This window comes from Caretta caretta, chromosome 7, assembly GCF_965140235.1.
Source record: "Caretta caretta isolate rCarCar2 chromosome 7, rCarCar1.hap1, whole genome shotgun sequence".
NCBI lineage: Eukaryota > Metazoa > Chordata > Testudines > Cheloniidae > Caretta > Caretta caretta.
This window is the reverse complement of record NC_134212.1, coordinates 47,254,238-47,273,541: the sequence shown is the minus strand read 5'-3', so window position 1 is coordinate 47,273,541 and position 19,304 is coordinate 47,254,238. Positions and strand designations below refer to the sequence as shown.

Below are 19,304 nucleotides of genomic sequence, written 5' to 3'. Positions count from 1 at the left end.
AGCTTTGGGCTCCTGTCATCTATTTAATTGGTGTACTGTTTACAGCTAAAGATCCTGCAGCGATATCCCCTACTCTGCAAGCTGCTGCACTTCCGCTTACTCATAGTTATGCAATGAGAGAAAACATCTACATCTAGCTCATGCTAATATAGTGTGGGGCTTTTCCCCCCTCCTCAAGTGGCTAGTCCCCATCGAGGTTATATGAGCCTGCTACAGCCACTAAGCTTGTCCTTCAGCTCGGGTAGTAGGGGCTCATGTTTTTAGATCCAGAGGCCCCTGGGTTCAATCCCATCTGCCAGTGACCCATCTAGGATGCATACAAGCGCATGTGTTAAGGCTTAGAGTTGTTCCAAATTACCTGGACTGAAAACAGAACTTGAATGACCGTGAGCCACAAATGTGCCTTTTGAGAACCCAGAGCCATATTACTGGGGTCATGGCTGTGCAGCACATGGGCAGTAGCTGCCAGAGGCATTCTGCCTAGAGAGGAAAGCAGCCTCCACTGTTGCTGGGAGGACTGTATGTAGATGTGGCAACTACTAAACCTTTGCTAACATCTGGTGTGTTCTCCCCTGGCCATGTAACCCCTTTGGGGGTGTTTAGCACTGTGGGTGCCCTTATCTTGCTCGTGCGGAGTGCAAGCACATCCATTCTGGCTGTGTGGAAAGGGCAAAAGAACGTAAAAGGGGCTTTCCTTTCCCATTCACTCCCTGTGCAGCTGTTTGGGGTAGCTAGTATCTAACCCTGTGTCCTCCCACCCTACCACTGTGTGTATAAACTTTATACAATCCTGGAGCAGATTCTGAGCTTTCACAAGCACACGCTTGTCCTGTAGGCTTGAAAATAGGAGCAGCATTAGGACTAGAAACACCCCCGACCACAGCTTCAGTTCATTGCTTCTGCTCCCGAGAGCAATACTGCTTGCAAGGTGTGTTTTGCCAAATTTTCATAAGGGCCCTTTCACATAAGTTGTGTACCTGTGCAACAGACAGTTGCTCACACAAATGTTCCCAGCTCCACACAGATGTGAATATGTGCAACAGGAGCGCACCCATTTTGCAGGCAGCACTAGGTGCCTAGAGCTGAAAACATGACCCATCCATCAGATACTGTGAAGTTATTTCACAATTATATTAATTTAAAAGGGCATTCGCGAGCCCTCTGCAAGCACCCACTCATTGTCAGACACCATGCAGCCAATTCCATCCCTGGGGGCAATATTCCTGACCTTCACTTCACCTTCTCAAATGCTATGGCATCGTATTACCTTGGCGTTCACTGAACACGGTACCTGAGGGACTGAATCGCTCTCGCTTCCTCTAGCTACTGCGAACAGCAGAAGATGTAGCAAAGATGCAGGAAGAGCTAGAATCAGCACGTCCTCTTCTGGCAGAAGCAGCCAAAGACACACTGGCAACCATGGAACAAATAAAGGTACAGAGACACAGCCTTTCCTCCAGCAAATGGTGCAGAGGACACAGGAAAAGTTAGGTGGGGTATTTTACACTTTAGAAACAGATTATTCTCCTTTCTCCCTCCCCACTCCCTATAACATGGTATAATTGACGTTAATATGCGGCTCCTTGAATAGGCACCGACTCCGGGGCTGGAGCTACAGGCGCCAACTTTCCAATATGCTGGGGCTGCTCACTGCTCAACCCCTGGCTCTGCCACAGGCCCTGCCCCCACTCCACCCCTTCCAACCTCCTCCCCTGAGCCTGCCATGCCCTCGCTCCTCCCCTTCCCTCCCCCCCCCCCCCCCGAGCCTCCTGCACGCCACGCAACAGCTGATCAGGAGGTGCAGGGAGGGAGGGGGAGGCACTGATCGGCGGGGCTGCTGGTGGGCAGGGGGCACTGGGAGCGGGGTTGGGGTGAGTTGGTGAGGGGCTGCAGATGTATTACTGTGGCCCTTTGGCAATGTACATTGGTAAATTCTGGCTCCTCCTCAGGCTCAGGTTGGCCACTCCTGCTTTAATCTTTCTCGTGGCTCTTCTCTGATCCCTCTCCAATTTATCAACAGCCTTCTTGAATTGTGGGCACCAGAACTGATACAATATTTCAGCAGCAGTCACACCAGTGCCAAAAACAGAGGTAAAATGACCTCGCTACTCCTACTTGAGAGTCCCCTGTTTATGCATCCCAGAATCACATTAACTCTTTTGACCACAGCATCATAGAGGGAGCTCATGTTCAGCTGATTATCCACTGCAACCCCCAAATCTTTTTCAGAGTCACTGCTTCCCATGATAGAATCTGCCATCCTGTAAATATGGCCTACAGTCTTTGTTCCTAGATGTATACATTTACATTTAGCTGTATTAAAATGCATATTGTTTGTTTGTACCCTGGCAAGCTAGAGCTCTCTGGATCAGTGACCTGTCCTCTTCACTATTTCATACTTTCCCTATTTTTATCATCTGCAAACTTTATCAGTATGATATTATGTTTTCTTCCAGGTCATTGATAAAAAAGTTAAACATCATAGGGCCAAGAACTGATCCCTGTGGGACCCCATTAGAAACAGACCTGTCGATGCCTGTTTCCCATTTACAGTTACATTTTGAGACCTATCAGTTCGCCAGTTTTTAATCCATTTAATGTGTGCCGTATTAATTTTGTATCATTCTAGTTTTTTAATCAAAATGTCATGCAGTACCAAGTCAAACACCGTATGGAAGACTAAGTATATTACATCAATACTGTTACTTTTCTCAACCAAACTTCTAATCTCATCAAAAAAAGATAAAGTTAATTTGACAGGATCTATTTTCCATAAACTCCTGTTAATTTGCATTAATTATATTACTCTCCTTTAGTTCTTTGTTAATTGAGTCTTGTATCAGCCACTTCATTATTTTGCCTGGGATCAATGTCAGGCTTACAGGCGTATAATTACCGGGGTCGTCCTGTTTATCCTTTTTAAAAATTGGTACAATATTTGCTTTCTTCCAGTCTTCTGGAAATCCCCCAGTGCTCCAGGATTTACTGAAAATCAACATTAATGGTCCAGGGAGCTCCTCAATCAGCTCTTTTAAACTTCTTAGATACAAGTTATCTGGACCTGCTGATTTAAAAATGTTGATCTTTAGTAGGTTCTGTTTAATAGCCTCCAGAGCTACTAGTGAATGGAAAGAGTGTTATCACCATATGATGAGACTGCACCATCCGTTTTCCCCCCAAATATAGATAGAAATATTAATTGAATATTTCTGCCTTTTCTGCATTATTGATAATTCACCCATTTCCATCTTGCAATGATCCAATACCAGTAGCAGGATTCTTTTTGTTCCTTTTAAAAACATCCTTTATTATTTGAATGTCAGGCACAGTCAGCCATATGAGCATTCTATCAATGCATCCCCAAGTACTTGGTATAGAGCATATAAAGTGTTTTTTATCATGACCATGTGTAACCAATACCATGCTGAGCCAGGCACTTTACAGTTAGGAGCCTTGAAACTCACGATTGCCCTCTGCTGGAGACCTGGTATTGATGCTGAGCTCTGTAATTGTGGCTCTACTTTTCTTTGAGAGAGACAGGTGCTCCTCAAGTGGCCCTGGTCTACACTAGGACTTTAGGTCGAATTTAGCAGTGTTAAATCGATGTAAACCTGCACCCGTCCACACAATGAAGCCCTTTATTTTGACTTAAAGGGCTCTTAAAATCGATTTCCTTACTCCACCCCTGACAAGTGGATTAGCGCTTAAATTGGCCTTGCCGGGTCGAATTTGGGGTACTGTGGACACAATTTGATGGTATTGGCCTCCGGGAGCTATCCCAGAGTGCTCCACTGTGACCGCTCTGGACAGCACTCTCAACTCTGATGCACTGACCAGGTAGACAGGAAAAGAACCGCGAACTTTTGAATCTCATTTCCTGTTTGGCCAGCGTGGCAAGCTGCAGGTGACCATGCAGAGCTCATCAGCAGAGGTGACCATGATGGAGTCCCAGAATCGCAAAAGAGCTCCAGCATGGACTGAACGGGAGGTACGGGATCTGATCGCTATATGGGGAGAGGAATCCGTGCTATCAGAACTCCGTTCCAGTTTTCGAAATGCCAAAACCTTTGTCAAAATCTCCCAGGGCATGAAGGACAGAGGCCATAACAGGGACCCGAAGCAGTGCCGCGTGAAACTTAAGGAGCTGAGGCAAGCCTACCAGAAAACCAGAGAGGCGAACGGCCGCTCCGGGTCAGAGCCCCAAACATGCCACTTCTATGATGAGCTGCATGCCATTTTAGGGGGTTCAGCCACCACTACCCCAGCCATGTTGTTTGACTCCTTCAATGGAGATGGAGGCAACACGGAAGCAGGTTTTGGGAACGAAGAAGATGATGATGAGGAGGAGGAGGTTGTAGATAGCTCACAGCAAGCAAGCGGAGAAACCAGTTTTCCCGACAGCCAGGGACTGTTTCTCACCCTGGAACTGGAGCCAGTACCCCCCGAACCCACCCAAGGCTGCCTCCTGGACCCGGCAGGCGGAGAAGGGACCTCTGGTGAGTGTACCTTTTAAAATACTATACATGGTTTAAAAGCAAGCATGTGAAAGGATTAATTTGCCCTGGAATTTGCGGCTCTCCTGGATGTACTCCCAAAGTCTTTGCAAAAGGTTTCTGGGGAGGGCAGCCTTATTGCATCCTCCATGGTAGGACACTTTACCACTCCAGGCCAGTAACACGTACTCGGGAATCATTGTACAACAAAGCATTGCAGTGTGTGTTTGCTGGCGTTCAAACAACATCCGTTCTTTATCTCTCTGTGTTATCCTCAGGAGAGTGAGATATCATTCATGGTCACCTGGTTGAAATAGGGTGCTTTTCTTCAGGGGACACTCAGAGGAGCCCGTTCCTGCTGGGCTGTTTGCCTATGGCTGAACAGAAATGTTCCCCACTGTTAGCCACGGGGAGGGGGGAGGGTTGAGAGGGTAGCCACGCGGTGGGGGGAGGCAAAATGCGACCTTGTAACGAAAGCACATGTGCTATGTATGTAATGTTAACAGCAAGGTTTACCCTGAAAGAGTGTAGCCACTGTTTTATAAAATGTGTCTTTTTAAATACCGCTGTCCCTTTTTTTTTCTCCACCAGCTGCATGTTTCAATGATCACAGGATCTTCTCCTTCCCAGAGTCTAGTGAAGATTAGAAAGAAAAAAAAACGTACTCGTGATGAAATGTTCTCTGAGCTCATGCTGTCCTCCCACACTGACAGAGCACAGACGAATGCGTGGAGGCAAATAATGTCAGAGTGCAGGAAAGCACAAAATGACCGGGAGAAGAGGTGGCGGGCTGAAGAGAGTAAGTGGTGGGCTGAAGACAGGGCTGAAGCTCAAATGTGGCGGCAGCGTGATGAGAGGAGGCAGGATTCAATGCTGAGGCTGCTGGAGGATCAAACCAGTATGCTCCAGTGTATGGTTGAGCTGCAGCAAAGGCAGCTGGAGCACAGACTGCCACTATAGCCCCTGTGTAACCAACCGCCCTCCTCCCCAAGTTCCATAGCCTCCACACCCAGACACCCAAGAACGCGGTGGGGGGGCCTCCGGCCAACCAGCCACTCCACCACAGAGGATTGCCCAAAAAACAGAAGGCTGGCATTCCATAAATTTTAAAGTTGTAAACTTTTAAAGTGCTGTTTGGCATTTTCCTTCCCTCCTCTACCACCCCTCCTGGGCTACCTTGGTAGTCATCCCCCTATTTGTGTGATGAATGAATAAAGAATGCATGAATGTGAAGCAACAATGACTTTATTGCCTCTGCAAGTGGTGATCGAAGGGAGGAGGGGAGGGTGGTTAGCTTACAGGGAAGTAGAGTGAAACAAAGGGCGGGGGGTTTCATCAAGGAGAAACAAACAGAACTTTCACACCGTAGCCTGGCCAGTCATGAAACTGGTTTTCAAAGCTTCCCTGATGCGTACCGCGCCCTCCTGTGCTCTTCTAACTGCCCTGGTGTCTGGCTGCGCGTAACCAGCAGCCAGGCGATTTGCCTCAACCTCCCACCCCGCCATAAACGTCTCCCCCTTACTCTCACAGATATTGTGGAGCACACAGCAAGCAGTAATAACAGTGGGAATATTGGTTTCGCTGAGGTCTAAGCGAGTCAGTAAACTGGCCAGCGCGCCTTTAAACGTCCAAATGCACATTCTACCACCATTCTGCACTTGCTCAGCCTGTAGTTGAACAGCTCCTGACTACTGTCCAGGCTGCCTGTGTATGGCTTCATGAGCCATGGCATTAAGGGGTAGGCTGGGTCCCCAAGGATACATATAGGCATTTCAACATCCCCAACAGTTATTTTCTGGTCTGGGAATAAAGTCCCTTCCTGCAGCTTTTGAAACAGACCAGAGTTCCTGAAGATGCGAGCATCATGCACCTTTCCCGGCCATCCCACGTTGATGTTGGTGAAACGTCCCTTGTGATCCACCAGAGCTTGCAGCACTATTGAAAAGTACCCCTTGCGGTTTATGTACTCGCCGGCTTGGTTCTCCGGTGCCAAGATAGGGATATGGGTTCCGTCTATGGCCCCACCACATTTAGGGAATCCCATTGCAGCAAAGCCATCCACTATGACCTGCACATTTCCCAGGGTCACTGCCCTTGATATCAGCAGATCTTTGATTGTGTGGGCTACTTGCATCACAGCAGCCCCCACAGTAGATTTGCCCACTCCAAATTGATTTCCAACTGACCGGTAGCTGTCTGGCTTTGCAAGCTTCCACAGGGCTATCGCCACTCGCTTCTGAACTGTGAGGGCTGCTCTCATCTTGGTATTCATGCGCTTCAGGGTAGGGGAAAGCAAGTCACAAAGTTCCATGAAAGTGCCCTTACGCATGTGAAAGTTTCACAGCCACTGGGAATCGTCCCAGACCTGCAACACTATGCGGTCCCACCAGTCTGTGCTTGTTTCCCGAGCCCAGAATCGGCCTTCCACAGCATGAACCTGCCCCATTAGCACCATGATGCATGCATTGGCAGGGCCCATGCTTTCAGAGAAATCTGTGTCCATATCCTGATCACTCACGTGACCGCGCTGACATCGCCTCCTCGCCCGGTATCGCTCTGCCAGGTTCTGGTGCTGCATATACTGCTGGATAATGCATGTGGTGTTTAATGTGCTCCTAATTGCCAAAGTGAGCTGAGCGGCCTCCATGCTTGCCTTGGTATGGCGTCCGCACAGAAAAAAGGCGCGGAACGATTGTCTGCCGTTGTTCTGACGGAGGGAGGGGCGACTGATGACATGGCTTACAGGGTTGGCTTCAGGGAGCTAAAATCAACAAAGGGGGTGGCTTTACATCAAGGAGTATTTCAGGCAGGACTTCTCGGAGGGTTCCAATAAGAAATGGTGCACCTAAGTTATTGTTCTTATTGGAACAAAGAGGTTAGTCTGGTCTCTGATACATGGCTAGATTTACCTCGCTGCACCTTCTCTGTGAGTGACTGCAGTGTGACCTAGAGGAATGAGTCCCCTAGACGGGGGAGGGGAGGAAGCAAATGAGTACAAAACAAATCTGGTCTATTTCTTGTTTTGGTCCACTCCATCTATCTTTTACATCTTTGGCTGGCAGCAGACAGTGCAGGACTGCAAGCCATCCACATCTCATGGCTGCTCAGCAGAAGACAGTGCAGTAAGACTGCTAGCCATCCTCATCTCTTGCCTGCCTGGCAGAAGATGGTACAGTACGACTGCTAGCAATGCGTATCGCCTGCCTGCTCACCATAAGATGGTTCAATAGAACTGACTGCAGGACTAAAGAGAATGACCTGGTCAAGTCACTCCAAATTTAGTCCCTGCGCCCATGTCTGCCCAGGCGCTCCTGGCCAACGTGGCCAGGAGCACCTCGGACATGACGATGACGGCTACCAGTCCTATTGCACCATCTGCTGCCACAAGGCAATGGGTTGCTGCTACTGTGTAGCAATACAGTACCGCGTCCAGCACCCAGGAGACATACGGTGACTGAACTGAGCGGGCTCCATGCTTGCCGTGATATGGCGTCTGCACAGGTAACTCAGGAAAAAAGGCGCGAAACGATGGTCTGCCCTTGCTTTCACGGAGGGAGAGAGGGAACGGGGGCCTGACGATATGTACCCAGAACCACCCGTGACAATGTTTTAGCCCCATCAGGCATTGGTATCTCAACCCAGTATTCCAGTGGGCAGCGGAGACTGCGGGAACTGTGGGATAGCTACCCACAGTGCAGTGCTCCAGAAGTCGACTCTAGCCTCAGTACTGTGGAAGCACTCCGCCAAGTTAATGCACTTAAAGCATTTTCTGTGGGGACACACACACTTGAATATATAAAACTGATTTCTAAAAAACCGACTTCTATAAATTCGACCTAATTTCGTAGTGTAGACATACCCTAAGGCTATACCTAGCAAGATATGGTAAATCAGCCTGATCACACATAATAAGCTGCTCAAGTTTGCAAACAAGCCTAGATCTATTGTGGCCCTGTGTGACAGTCATTTTCAATCTATTTATTTTCCCCACACCTCTTATTTAATTGATCCACTCATAAGAAAGCCCCTGCTTCCATTGCATTTCCCAAGTGTTTTTTTAAACCACGCAAGACTGAAGCTATTAAAAAGCCTAGGTACAATCAGAAAAGGGACTTTAACAAGGCACTTCTTTTTTCTCAGAGCTGTCACTTAGGTGTGTCGCAATTCATGTCTGCTCACTGTGCTGCCAAAAATAAGCATTTACTGCAGTTTACGCCTGCAGAGCAAACGCAGCTATGGGAGACGGAGCTGGAGTCTCTTCCGGCTCATCCATCAACAGAGCAGTGACATAAATGTCAGCTGAAAAATCTGTACTGCTACCAGCAATGCACAAACTAGAATAGACTCCCATGCTTGCATTCGGATTCCAGTATGAGTCTGTGATGCTCGAGTAGGAGAACGCATCTTGTACCCTGTGCAGATTTCATCAGGCATCAATAACTCTCTCTCTCTCTCACACACACACACACACACACACACTGTAGTGGGAAACGCTGGATGTTGTCAATGAAACCAAGGCCCTGAGCCGAGCAGCACAGGTGCATCGGCTCAGGCCTTTGGAAAACTGTGCTCTTGTTCTGAGTCTGTGTCTGGCACTGCAGGTGGACACGGCCGTGGCAGAGGAGACACGAAATGCTGTGCGGGCTGAAGAGATGAAAGCCAAAGTGAAAGCTCAGACAGCCCAGGCCATTGCAGACGATGCCCAGAAGGACCTGGCCGAAGCTCTCCCTGCACTGGATGCTGCTCTAGCCAGCCTAAGAAATCTTAACAAAAATGATGTCACGGAGGTAATAGAAGGTGGAGGGATTAATGCTTTTCGTGAGTATGTCTTTCTTGTGCAGCCCTCTCTGAATCGCTGTGTCAATGAGTGCCCCTAGGCACTGTGCTATGGAGCAAGGCTGCATCGTAGCTGTAAAGGATACCAGCAGGAGAATCTATACATATGCACAAATCTGCAGTTTCCCCAGCCGATCTCCTTTCTGAAGCCATGACTGGGTTCTAGCATTCAGGATTCCCGGTCCTTTAAAAAACGTAAATTACATTTTTTAGAGCCTTACCTTGCTGAGACACCAAGCTGCTTCACAGTAATGTTTACTAATGTGAATCCACATCTTTAGACAAGATGAGCCAGGGGAATAACAGTGGGTAGGGCCCTACCAAATTCATGGTCCATTTTGGTCAATTTCACTGTGGTGGGACTTTAAAAATCATAAATTAAATGACTTCAGCTATTTAAATCTGAAATTTCACAGTGTTGTAATTGCAGGGGTCCTGACCCAAAAAGGAGTTGTAGGCGGGTCGCAAGGTTATTGTAGGGGGAGTTGTGGTACTGCTATCCTTATTTCTGCGCTGCTGCTGGCCAGAGAGTGGAGGCTGCTGGCCAGGAGCTCAGCTCTGAAGGCAGAGCCACCACCAGCAGCAGCACAGAAGTAAGGATGGCCTGGTATGGTATTGACCACCCTTCTGCACTACTGCATGCAGAGCTGGGCCCTCAGTCAGCAACTGCTACTCCCTGTCCACCCAACTCTGAAGGCAGGAGCGCAGAAGTAAGAGTGGTATGGAAAATATTTCGACCCTTACTTCTGCACTGCTACTCTGCTCTCCAGCCACCCAACTCTGCAGAAGTGAGGGTGGCAATACCACAACCCAGCCTAAAGTAACCTTGTGTGACCCCCCCCCCCCCAACTCCCTTTTGGGTCAGGACCCCCAATTTGAAAAATGCTGGTCTCTTCTGTTAAATCTGTATAGCATAGGGTAAAAGCACACAAAAGACCAGATTTTGCAGGAGGAGACCAGATTTCATAGTCTGTGACGTGTTTTTCAGGGCCGTGAATTTGGTAGGGCCTTAATGGTATTTGGAGCAGTCACATTGAAGTCACCATTTCAAAACCAGCCCAGGCAAACAGTGATCAAAGAGTTGGCTACCAGGTGAAAGCATTTTAGAGGCTTTGCAAAATGGATCTAAGTGAGCTAATGACATTAGGAACTGGACCAGCATCCACATAGAATTATAGGACTGGAAGGGACCTTGAGAGGTCATCTAGTCCAGTCCCCTGCACTCATGGCAGGACTAAGTATTATCTTGACCATCCCTGATATCTCTAACCATCATCAAAAGCAGCAGCCCCTGACCCCCTAAGGCAAGGGATGAACAGTCATATAGGTTTGGCTATCTGTGCACACCTAAGTGGTCTTATCTCAGCAGGGACAGCTGGCTCCTAAACAGTCCAATCACTTCACAGTCTAGATGCAGACTATTAAACAGCAGCTTTGGTCACAGGCCTCTCACTCCTAGCTGGTACATGCAGCTAGCTGGTCTGCCTTCAGTATTTTTAGGCTGTCTATAGGACACCAGGGATGATGTGTTATTGTGACCAGCTGCCAACTGTCCACAGCGTCATGGTATAATAGGCCAGTCAGATCAGGTTTGGAGGGTTAATAGCAGGGCAGCATAATGTAGCTTGCACTGCTGCTACAGGAGCTCTCTTTTCTGGCCAGAGAGGACTTCAAAGTAGATGCAGGCTTGAGAAGCTGGACACTAAATATCCTTTTAAAAAAGGAGGAAGTGAACAGAATTAACATGATTTAACGTAATTCAATAAGTGTCTTTACTTTAGAGTTAACCATGGAGAAAGGAGGCCCATTCCTGATTTCAGTAGGTGAGTGTGCCAAGCAAGCCCACCGTCAAAGCTCTCAACTAAGCCACACATTTCAGCTCTGGAGCAGTACAGGAAGAAGGTCTTTAGCAGATGGCCTTGGGAAACAAAGGGAAATAAGCTCACCTTGAAACCCCTGCTCCCCATTTCCTTCACAGGTTTGGAGCAGCAGGGGAGAGGAGACAGACGAAACCAGGAAGGACAGAGACAGATACATGCCCCTTCCCCATGATTATGAATCAATATCTCCTTAGGAAAATACCATGAAACATGCCTTTATTTTTTACCTGTCCACTGCTGCCCCACTCACACAATCCTTCCAGCCAGCTGTAGCCCACTGCACTGGGAGAGGAGCAGAGAAATCCAGGCACCCACCCCTCTCCTGGTCTGCCTGCTCAGTGCACTCCCCTCCTGACCCCTCAGCCTTCATGGGCATAATGCAGAGTTCTTCTGTGAGGTTTCCCCACTGTGAATCATGGAAGAACGTTAACTTCTCTTCAGTGGCCTATGCACCATGAGAAACCCACCCAACCTCAGTGAGACAGATTTTATACATGGTTGGGGCAGGTTTCCACCCCAGTGTAAACCCCAAGTACTAGCCCCATGTGAAATTTGATCTTTTTGCTGTGAGGAGGAGAACAGGACAAAGTAATATGTAACTTATCAGCATAGCAAGGATCTCTGTGATTCTCCACCCTTTGGGGCAAACGCTTCCAGAACAGGCAGCAAAAATCTCCTCAACCTGCCCCCTGGGGTGCTGGGTAGGGTTGTTCCATTGCTGAGCCCTAGGAGAAGGCCAAGGCCTGTTTCTCCAGCTGCTGCACCACCTCCCTCAGCTGGTTGGCATCATGGAAGAAGTGCACGTAGAGATTGCGCTCTGTCTGCTGGAAGTGGGTCTGCAGGGATTTCCGTTTGGCCTTCAGGTCACTCAGGAGGTCCATCAGCATCTGATAGAGTTTGGCCTGTATGGCATAGAGTTGCTCGATAGGCTCAGCCAGCTCCTGCAGGGAAAGAGGAAAAACCCAACTGTGTTGTGGAAGTGTAGGAAAGGAAAATCTTCCTCCTGCTACAGTAATGAATCATGGAGCGGCAGGAGAAAGCAGCTCCACACCAGCCTATCAGGATACCCTGTAATCTAAAGGGGATGCTGCAAGCAAAATACAGATGCCTCTGCAACATGACCCATGGCTGCTGATTGGCTGGCAAGGTCACATGATTTTAGAAGGCCACCCGAGAGGCCATGTGAAGATGACACCACCCCAGGGGTTGGGGGTCCTTGCACACCTGGGCATTCAGCAGTAGTTGGTTGGAGTCACTATACATTATCTTATAGAGCATCTCATTATCAGACTCCAGCATGGGGAGCTGGGCTGGGGACACTGCAAGCTGCACTTCCAGCATCCTCTGCTCTTGGCGCAGGCGCGAGCCACGGCTTGCCAGCGTCTCATAGGTGCGGAAGAGTTCCTTCTCCTGGCCCTGCTTCTCCAGCATCTCCCAGAGCCTGAGAGAGGGGAAAAGACAACACAAGAGTGAGGGCACCAGCCAGAGCTAAGGAGCAATGATTCCCTTGGTGACTGGATGGAGCTAGCACCCCCACATCTCTGGAAGCTCATCAGATTTTGCAGAATTTAAGCCTTCATTTAAAGAGTGTGACTAGCTCTAACAGTTGTGAATAGGAAAGTGCCCAGATGCAGTAGGGTCTGCCTGAACCTCTAGGCAGAGAAGATAGTGGCTCCGAGTGAACTACACCCATTCATCTCAATGGGGACGTGCAATCTCTCAATGCCCACGAAAGCAAATCAGGCACACATCTAGGGATTGCCAGACTGGATTGGAACCATGATCAGTCCATTCCATTGTCTCCTTGCCAACAGTAGTCCACACCCAGTGCTTCATAGAAACTTCAACTGTCCATTACCAGGTTCTGCCCACAGAGGAAGTTTCTGTGTTGGCAAAGGTGTTCCAAATAGCTGTACTACCTTCTGGCTGGGGCATGCCCTCTCTTTGGCTGAACGCATGCCTTTATTGATGCATAAGGAGGGAGATGGGTGTGGAAGGTCCATGCTCCTCCCCATGCCCCCAGCTCTGCATCCATCTGGCAGAAATGTCTGCATCGTTGGCGCTAGACAATTTTTGGTGCAAACCTGCAGAGGAACAGTTTCATTTTGTAAGACTGATAAGTCAAACAGGGAGCTTATCACCACCCAGTTTCTGGCCCTTCCCCTTGTATTATGAGGGGGTAGAAGGAAGCAATAGATTTGCCTTTTATAGACTATTCATTATTTTGTATCCATCAGACCTCCTCTTCTCCTCTCTTTTCTAAAGATCTCTTCATATGGCAGCATCTCCAGGTCTCTAATAATTTATGACCTACTCCCCCACTGATGGGCATCACACCTCCTCCCCAGCTCCAAGGCAGAGCCATCTTTACCGTATGGTGGTGACATCTCTGGGATCTATCAGAGTGCGTGGACAGATCTTGATGTACAGGCTGGAATCCTCAAAGCAGGCGAGCCGCCTTTGAAGATTGGCGCTGGCTTCCTGCAGGACAGCTACCATCTCTTCCAGACAGGTCCCCACCTGCTGCTGCTGCTGCTTCTCCAGCTTCAGCTGTAGTCCCAGCAGCTCCAGGCGGCTGTGCTGGGCCATCAGCTGCCCTGCAACCTCTTCCTGCTTCAGGGTGGTGTACCCAAGGTGAACTGCTTCCCCATCGAGCTCTGCTTGCAGGACAGGCAAGTGAAGGAGGCGAGCAGTGGCCTGAAGGAGGGGCATAAGGTATTGGGTTTGGGTCTGGTCTATGTCACTTTGGAGGGCGCACAGCTGCTCCTGGAAGGTGGCTATGCGAAGGCTGAGCTCATCCTCCACCACCTGCAAAGCAGAGCACAACCAAGAGACATGCACTCACAGATATGAAAGGTCTTCCTGCACTCTGCAAAAGCACATGCACTCAGCCCTGGACAGAGTTTTATCTCCCCTTGTAATATATACTGGCTCCTACCCACACTTAAATCAGAGGTTTTCCCATGGCCCATGTGCCAGTGCTACTGGAAGGGTAGAGGACGGGAGCAGAGAGAGAGGAGCAGACCCCTACCTTGTTCTCTTTGCTGCTCTTCAGGGCCCTCTCTGCCCACTGCAGTCCAGCCCAGATACCGTCAACTTCTGCTGAGGTGATGATTAGCTCTTTCTGGCTGCAGATGTAAGCCAGTGCCATGCGCTCCAGCTCCTCCTGGTAGCTGCCTAGGCTCTCTAGGAGCTTGGCTTCAGGACCCTCCATGCTCGCCAACAACATTACGTGGGCAGCTTCTGCTAGTCCCTTCACCATTTCCTGGCAGCTGTCCTGACCATATAGGGCTTCCACACCCACAGCCTCTGCTTTGGGGCCATTGTCCTCTTCTGGCAAGGATTTCTGGGGGAGCCCTGCCACTGTCTCCCTGACCAGCTCCTCCTGGGTCTCTACACCCATTTTGGGATCTGCCACACACTCATTGAGACTCCCAGTGTTCCCTGGCAGCACAGTCTGAGCTAAACCTGCCGGGGCCTGAGTGTCCAGCTTTGCTTGGGGGCTGCTCTGTCTCTTCACTCCCTGTAAGCCTGCCCCCTCAGCATCTGGAGCCTGGGTGGTGCCTGGCAGTGCCTTCTGGATGAACGCCACTAAAGCCCTTGTAGCCAGCTCCTCCAGCTCCATGTAGTGGCCCAGATCTGCCTCAGACATCAGCACCAGAAGCCTCCCATTCCCAGCTTCCCTGTACCACTCTGCAAGCTGATTTGCTGCCTTGCAGACCTGGCTCAGAACACTGTTGGTTTGAGAGTTCTCCATCTCCAAGTCCAGCTGGGCCTTTCTCAGCGCCCTGCCCACCTTCCTTTCCTTGTCTGCCAAGTGGCACAGCTGCTGCTTCAGGCTAGCCACGTGGATCTGGAGCTTGTTGCGCCGTCGCAGCTGGCAGGCACTATGGCTATGCAATGCCTGTGCCTCTCGCTCCAGTGCCTCCAGGGGCAGAGCCTCATCCTCTGACATGGCACCCTTCAACTGCGGGCATTGGCAGCAGGTTTGCAGCACCTGCTCTAGGGCTTCACCTTCCAGAATAGGCTTCCCTGAACTGAGGAGGGCCTGATAGGCTTCCACTTCCCCAGGACTCAGTACGTTCTCCTCCCCCACTGTGTTACAGAACCACTCGAGGAACTGCTCCGTCTTGGGACAGTCAAAGAGCCAGTCAAAGTCCTTCTCATGAAGGGCATCAGCCTTGGGGTAGACAGTCTTCAGGGTCTCCACAAACTCTGCCCCTCTATTGACCGTGTCCAGTAAGAAGCCCCTGGAGCGTCTCCGGGTAAACATGGCAAGAGTGGTTAATGCTGAAGAAAACAAAAGACATGGCATATTTCTGTTATTCCCCCCCAACAAAGGCACAACACTCCCACAGCTCTGCTCAGCAGCCACCATCTGTGCAAAACTCTCTGGCTCCAGGAAGGACTCCAATCAGTCTCTTCTTCAGTTTGAAAGACAAAGCACTGAGTTCAGGACACACCTTCCAGCAAACCCAACCCCCAGGGCAGCAAGAGATCAATAGGAAAACCCACATCTCCCAGGGAGTCAAGCAGTGAAGCCACCCTCACTGCCCATTGTCTCAGGCTTATTGGCTGAACCCATCTGAACACACTAGGTCTGTGTGGTTTCTAATGAAGGCAGATCATATAGCTACCATGCAGTAGCACTTACAGCCCTAAGGAAACTGGAGAGACATCCATCCCAAAGGATCAAGGGCAGGCTCCTGGTAATACTCACCAGCACTATCCTTCCCACTCAAATCTACCAGCCCCCTAAAATCAGCACAGCACTTGAGGGCCTCACTTAAATGAGTCTTTCCTCATCAATCATGCTGATTTCACCTGTAGCCATGAGGACCCCATTCCCACCCCCTCCTGGATCAGAAGCCACACCTGCTGGCTCAGGTGAGATGCTTCACCAATCACTGTATTCAGTAATAATTTTGCCCGTGGCCTTAGCACTGAAAGAACGACAAAGCAGAAACCCCAAACTCTGTAAGACAGACTGTGTAGCCTTAACAAAAAGGAGGGATAATTACATAGGGGTAGGAAATCATAACATGCATGCTAAGGTTCTGATTAGGTATAGGCAGTAGTTAGGTTATATCACACACCACTGAGGTCACTAGCTAGTGATATAATGTGCCTCACATTGCTATTTTACAGATGAACGAATAAGCAGTATGCATAAAATCTGCTTGTATGTTAAACGCAAGTCAGCATGTGAGTGAGAGATCCTGAGCTGGGGGAATGGCTATAGCAATGAAACAGAGAATCCTGCCAAATAGAGACAATCAGCTCTTACACTGTTGGGCTCAGCAAATGCAGATTAAAAGGGACATTGTAGAGTTCACCATCATGGGGGAAGTGGTGTCTGGCAATCTGAACAGAGGACTTGGTGTTTCCCTGGATGTGGTTCCTGGCTGTGCCACTGACTGGCTCTGTGGCCTTGGGCAAGTTGCTCCACCCCTCTACGTGCACTGTATGGAAGGTCGTGGTAAGAAATTCCACTTTGGATAGTATTTGATAATAATACAGGATTCAGTCCCCTCCCTGCGTCAATAGCTGGACTGGGCAAACTGCTGTTCCCTAGTGCTACGGGAAGGAGTTACCTCTCCACATTGGTGCCATGAAGAGACAGCCCCTGCTGCCCATCACCACCCCTGCGAAGAAGACCCTTCTGCAAACACAGGGACCATATAAACAGAGACCACCTTTTGAGGCCTACAAACAAGGAGACAGAGTTAAAGCTCCTAGTGCTCAGTTGCTCAGCCCTGATGTGGTGTCAGCACAATCTATTTTTGGCATCCAATAGCTGCCAATATGCAGTGCCGAAAATCAGGTTAAGGGCTGTGCTGACCCACTCCCCATCTTACAGGGACACTTATTTTTTCTAGGTGCGAGCTATGCAGAGGCCTCCCGTTGGGGTGAAGATGGTGATTGAAGCTGTCTGTATTATGAAAGGAATCAAGCCCAAGAAAGTGGCTGGAGACAAGCCAGGCTCTAAGGTGGATGACTACTGGGAGCCGGGCAAGGGTCTTCTTCAGGACCCAGGGAAGTTCCTGGAAAGCCTGTTTAAATATGATAAGGTAAGTAATGGCACAAGGAGGGGGGATAGTCGTGCAGTTGGAACTCAGGGATCTGACCACCCTTGAGTGCCCCAAAAGTGAGAGGTGATGTGTTAGGCCTACAGAGCAGAGAGCTGATGTTATGGGTGATGGTATTATGTCAGAAACAGATCATTGGAGCCAACTTTCAACTCAGAAGCCACTAAGGGAAGTAAATTTTAAGGAGTGTGAAGGGAATGCTAGGGTACATGGCCTAGGGTGGGGATTCACTTTTGCTAGATCGTCAGTGGTTCTTGCGTGGTTTTGTTGTCTGACCACCTTGAGCAACAAGAAATTATTAAATACATAATAAATTTCCCCTTCTGATTCTCTCCTTGCCTTGCTCAGGAGCAGCGTTGGAGCACACAGAACTGCAGTTCTAGAAAGGTGGTTTCCTAGTCTTGCACCAGGAGATGAACAAGGAGCCATCATGCCTCTGTGCTGCAACAGTTTATTTTGTAAAGCTCTTAAGTGTCAGCAACACAGAAACATAACTGTCCAGCCCAGAGCCCAGTGGGTGCAGTGCTTGGGAAATCCAGGCTCACAAGCAGTCTTGGATCTCTCACTACATTGCAAGTGGAACTGAGATTCCATAGCTTTCTTGGGGTCTAGCAGGAGGATGATTATCTGCTCACTACCCCCAGGTCTCTGGTTAGCTGGTTCAGTCAGCAGCAGTGACATAATAGGAGTCCAAGTGTTCCCCCTCCTGGTGGGAGGATAACTGTAGCCCTCGCTGTGGTCCGGCAGGAATTGGGGAGTTAGAGGCTGAAAAAAGGTCAGTGAGGACTGTGTCTGAGGATATGGGAGATGCTTGCAGCCCTGTTTGAACTGGCCTGCATTTAGTACCCGACATAGCAAGGAAAGACGTTCACTTACAGGGCTTGTGACGGGGACTAGGATAACACAAAAATAAAGAGAAACACAGTTATTTTAGCCAGATTTTCCTGTTCTACAAAAACCTGCTTAACCACAAGAGTGTTTTTCTACAGCCACAAAGACAATCAGAGGGAATAAATAAACAGAGACTGATTCACCTTTGTCCCAAAAACCAGCGAGGGAAGGGCACCAGCATGGAAAGAGGGGCAGCACACACACTGTTCCACACAACAGCAGCATGGGATTTCACACTGTCATTCCCATAGCACTCTAAGCCCTTCACTGTATCACTGTGGGATCTCCCACTGGACCCCTACTACTCTCAGCCCTTTGCTCACCATCTTTCACCCCTCTCCCCATCATTCCTTCCAGGACAACATTGCAGATACAGTGATTAAAAACATCCAGCCGTATATTGACAATGAGGAGTTTCAACCAGCAGCTATAGCCAAAGTGTCCAAAGCCTGCACCTCCATCTGCCAGTGGGTGCGGGCCATGCACAAATACCACTTTGTGGCCAAAGGAGTGGAACCAAAGCGGGTAAGAGCATTGCTTGTGTGTGACATACAGGGTACATGGCACCTGGTGAGCCTGGAACAAGGGCTTGCCTACATTTACAGTACTGCACCCATGCAGCTGTGCTGCTGTAGAGTGTAGTGAAGATGCTACTTATGCTGATGTGGGAAGGTACTCCACCTCCCTAAGAGGTGGTAGCTGTGTTGACAGGAGAAGCCCTCTCATCAACATAGCACTGTCTACATCAGCGTTTAGGTCAGTAAGTCTGCATTGTTCAGGGGTGTAGCTTTTCCATTAAAGTGAATGGGACTTACAGCCCTTTCTAGTGGGAGGTAGTGAAAACTGCCAGCCACATGGGAGAGACCAAAGAGTATTTAAAAATGAACAGAACAAACCTTCCTGGCACAGCATGGCTTTACCAAAGAGTCTGAGCCCAAGCGCGGGGAACCAGGTATGAAATGTCAGCCCAGAACAGTCCCTCTGGAGGAATACAGCAATCCCAGCAAAATCCTTTATCCCAAACATTCCCAAAACTAATACTTTGACCAGTGTAAACCGTATGTAAAGGAGCTCCCCCACGTCCCACTTGTATAGGATGACTATGAGCCGCCAAT

The 19,304-nt window shown here is 49.2% G+C and overlaps 2 protein-coding genes across 2 annotated transcripts in view; one reads left to right on the top strand and one right to left on the bottom strand.

Moving 5' to 3' along the window:
* The window catches only part of DNAH1 (dynein axonemal heavy chain 1), a 130,581-nt gene that overhangs the window by 83,309 nt on the left and 27,968 nt on the right, over positions 1 to 19,304 (top strand). Inside the window, exons 54-57 of the mRNA XM_048857658.2 lie at positions 1,324 to 1,434; positions 9,095 to 9,280; positions 17,089 to 17,280; positions 18,547 to 18,714. Of these exons, the coding sequence (XP_048713615.1) occupies positions 1,324 to 1,434; positions 9,095 to 9,280; positions 17,089 to 17,280; positions 18,547 to 18,714 (657 nt within the window). The remainder of the gene's footprint in view (positions 1 to 1,323; positions 1,435 to 9,094; positions 9,281 to 17,088; positions 17,281 to 18,546; positions 18,715 to 19,304) is intronic.
* Positions 11,917 to 15,524, bottom strand: LOC142072653 (HAUS augmin-like complex subunit 3). Its single transcript, XM_075130134.1, has 4 exons — positions 14,241 to 15,524; positions 13,581 to 14,017; positions 12,434 to 12,650; positions 11,917 to 12,150 (listed from the first exon to the last, which is right to left on the bottom strand). Exons 1-4 carry the CDS (start codon positions 15,522 to 15,524, stop codon positions 11,935 to 11,937), a joined length of 2,154 nt encoding a protein of 717 aa, XP_074986235.1. The 3' UTR covers positions 11,917 to 11,934.

Bases quoted from the DNA above. Each gene is read 5' to 3' on its own strand.
- LOC142072653 (XM_075130134.1), bottom strand. From the start codon at position 15,524: ATGCCATGTCTTTTGTTTTCTTCAGCATTAACCACTCTTGCCATGTTT. The intron at 14,018-14,240 runs GTAGGGGTCTGC...TCTGCTTTGCAG, and splicing joins AGAGCAGCAAAGAGAACAAG to GTGGTGGAGGATGAGCTCAG. The intron at 12,151-12,433 runs GTGTGCAAGGAC...CTTTCCCTGCAG, and splicing joins AACTACTGCTGAATGCCCAG to GAGCTGGCTGAGCCTATCGA.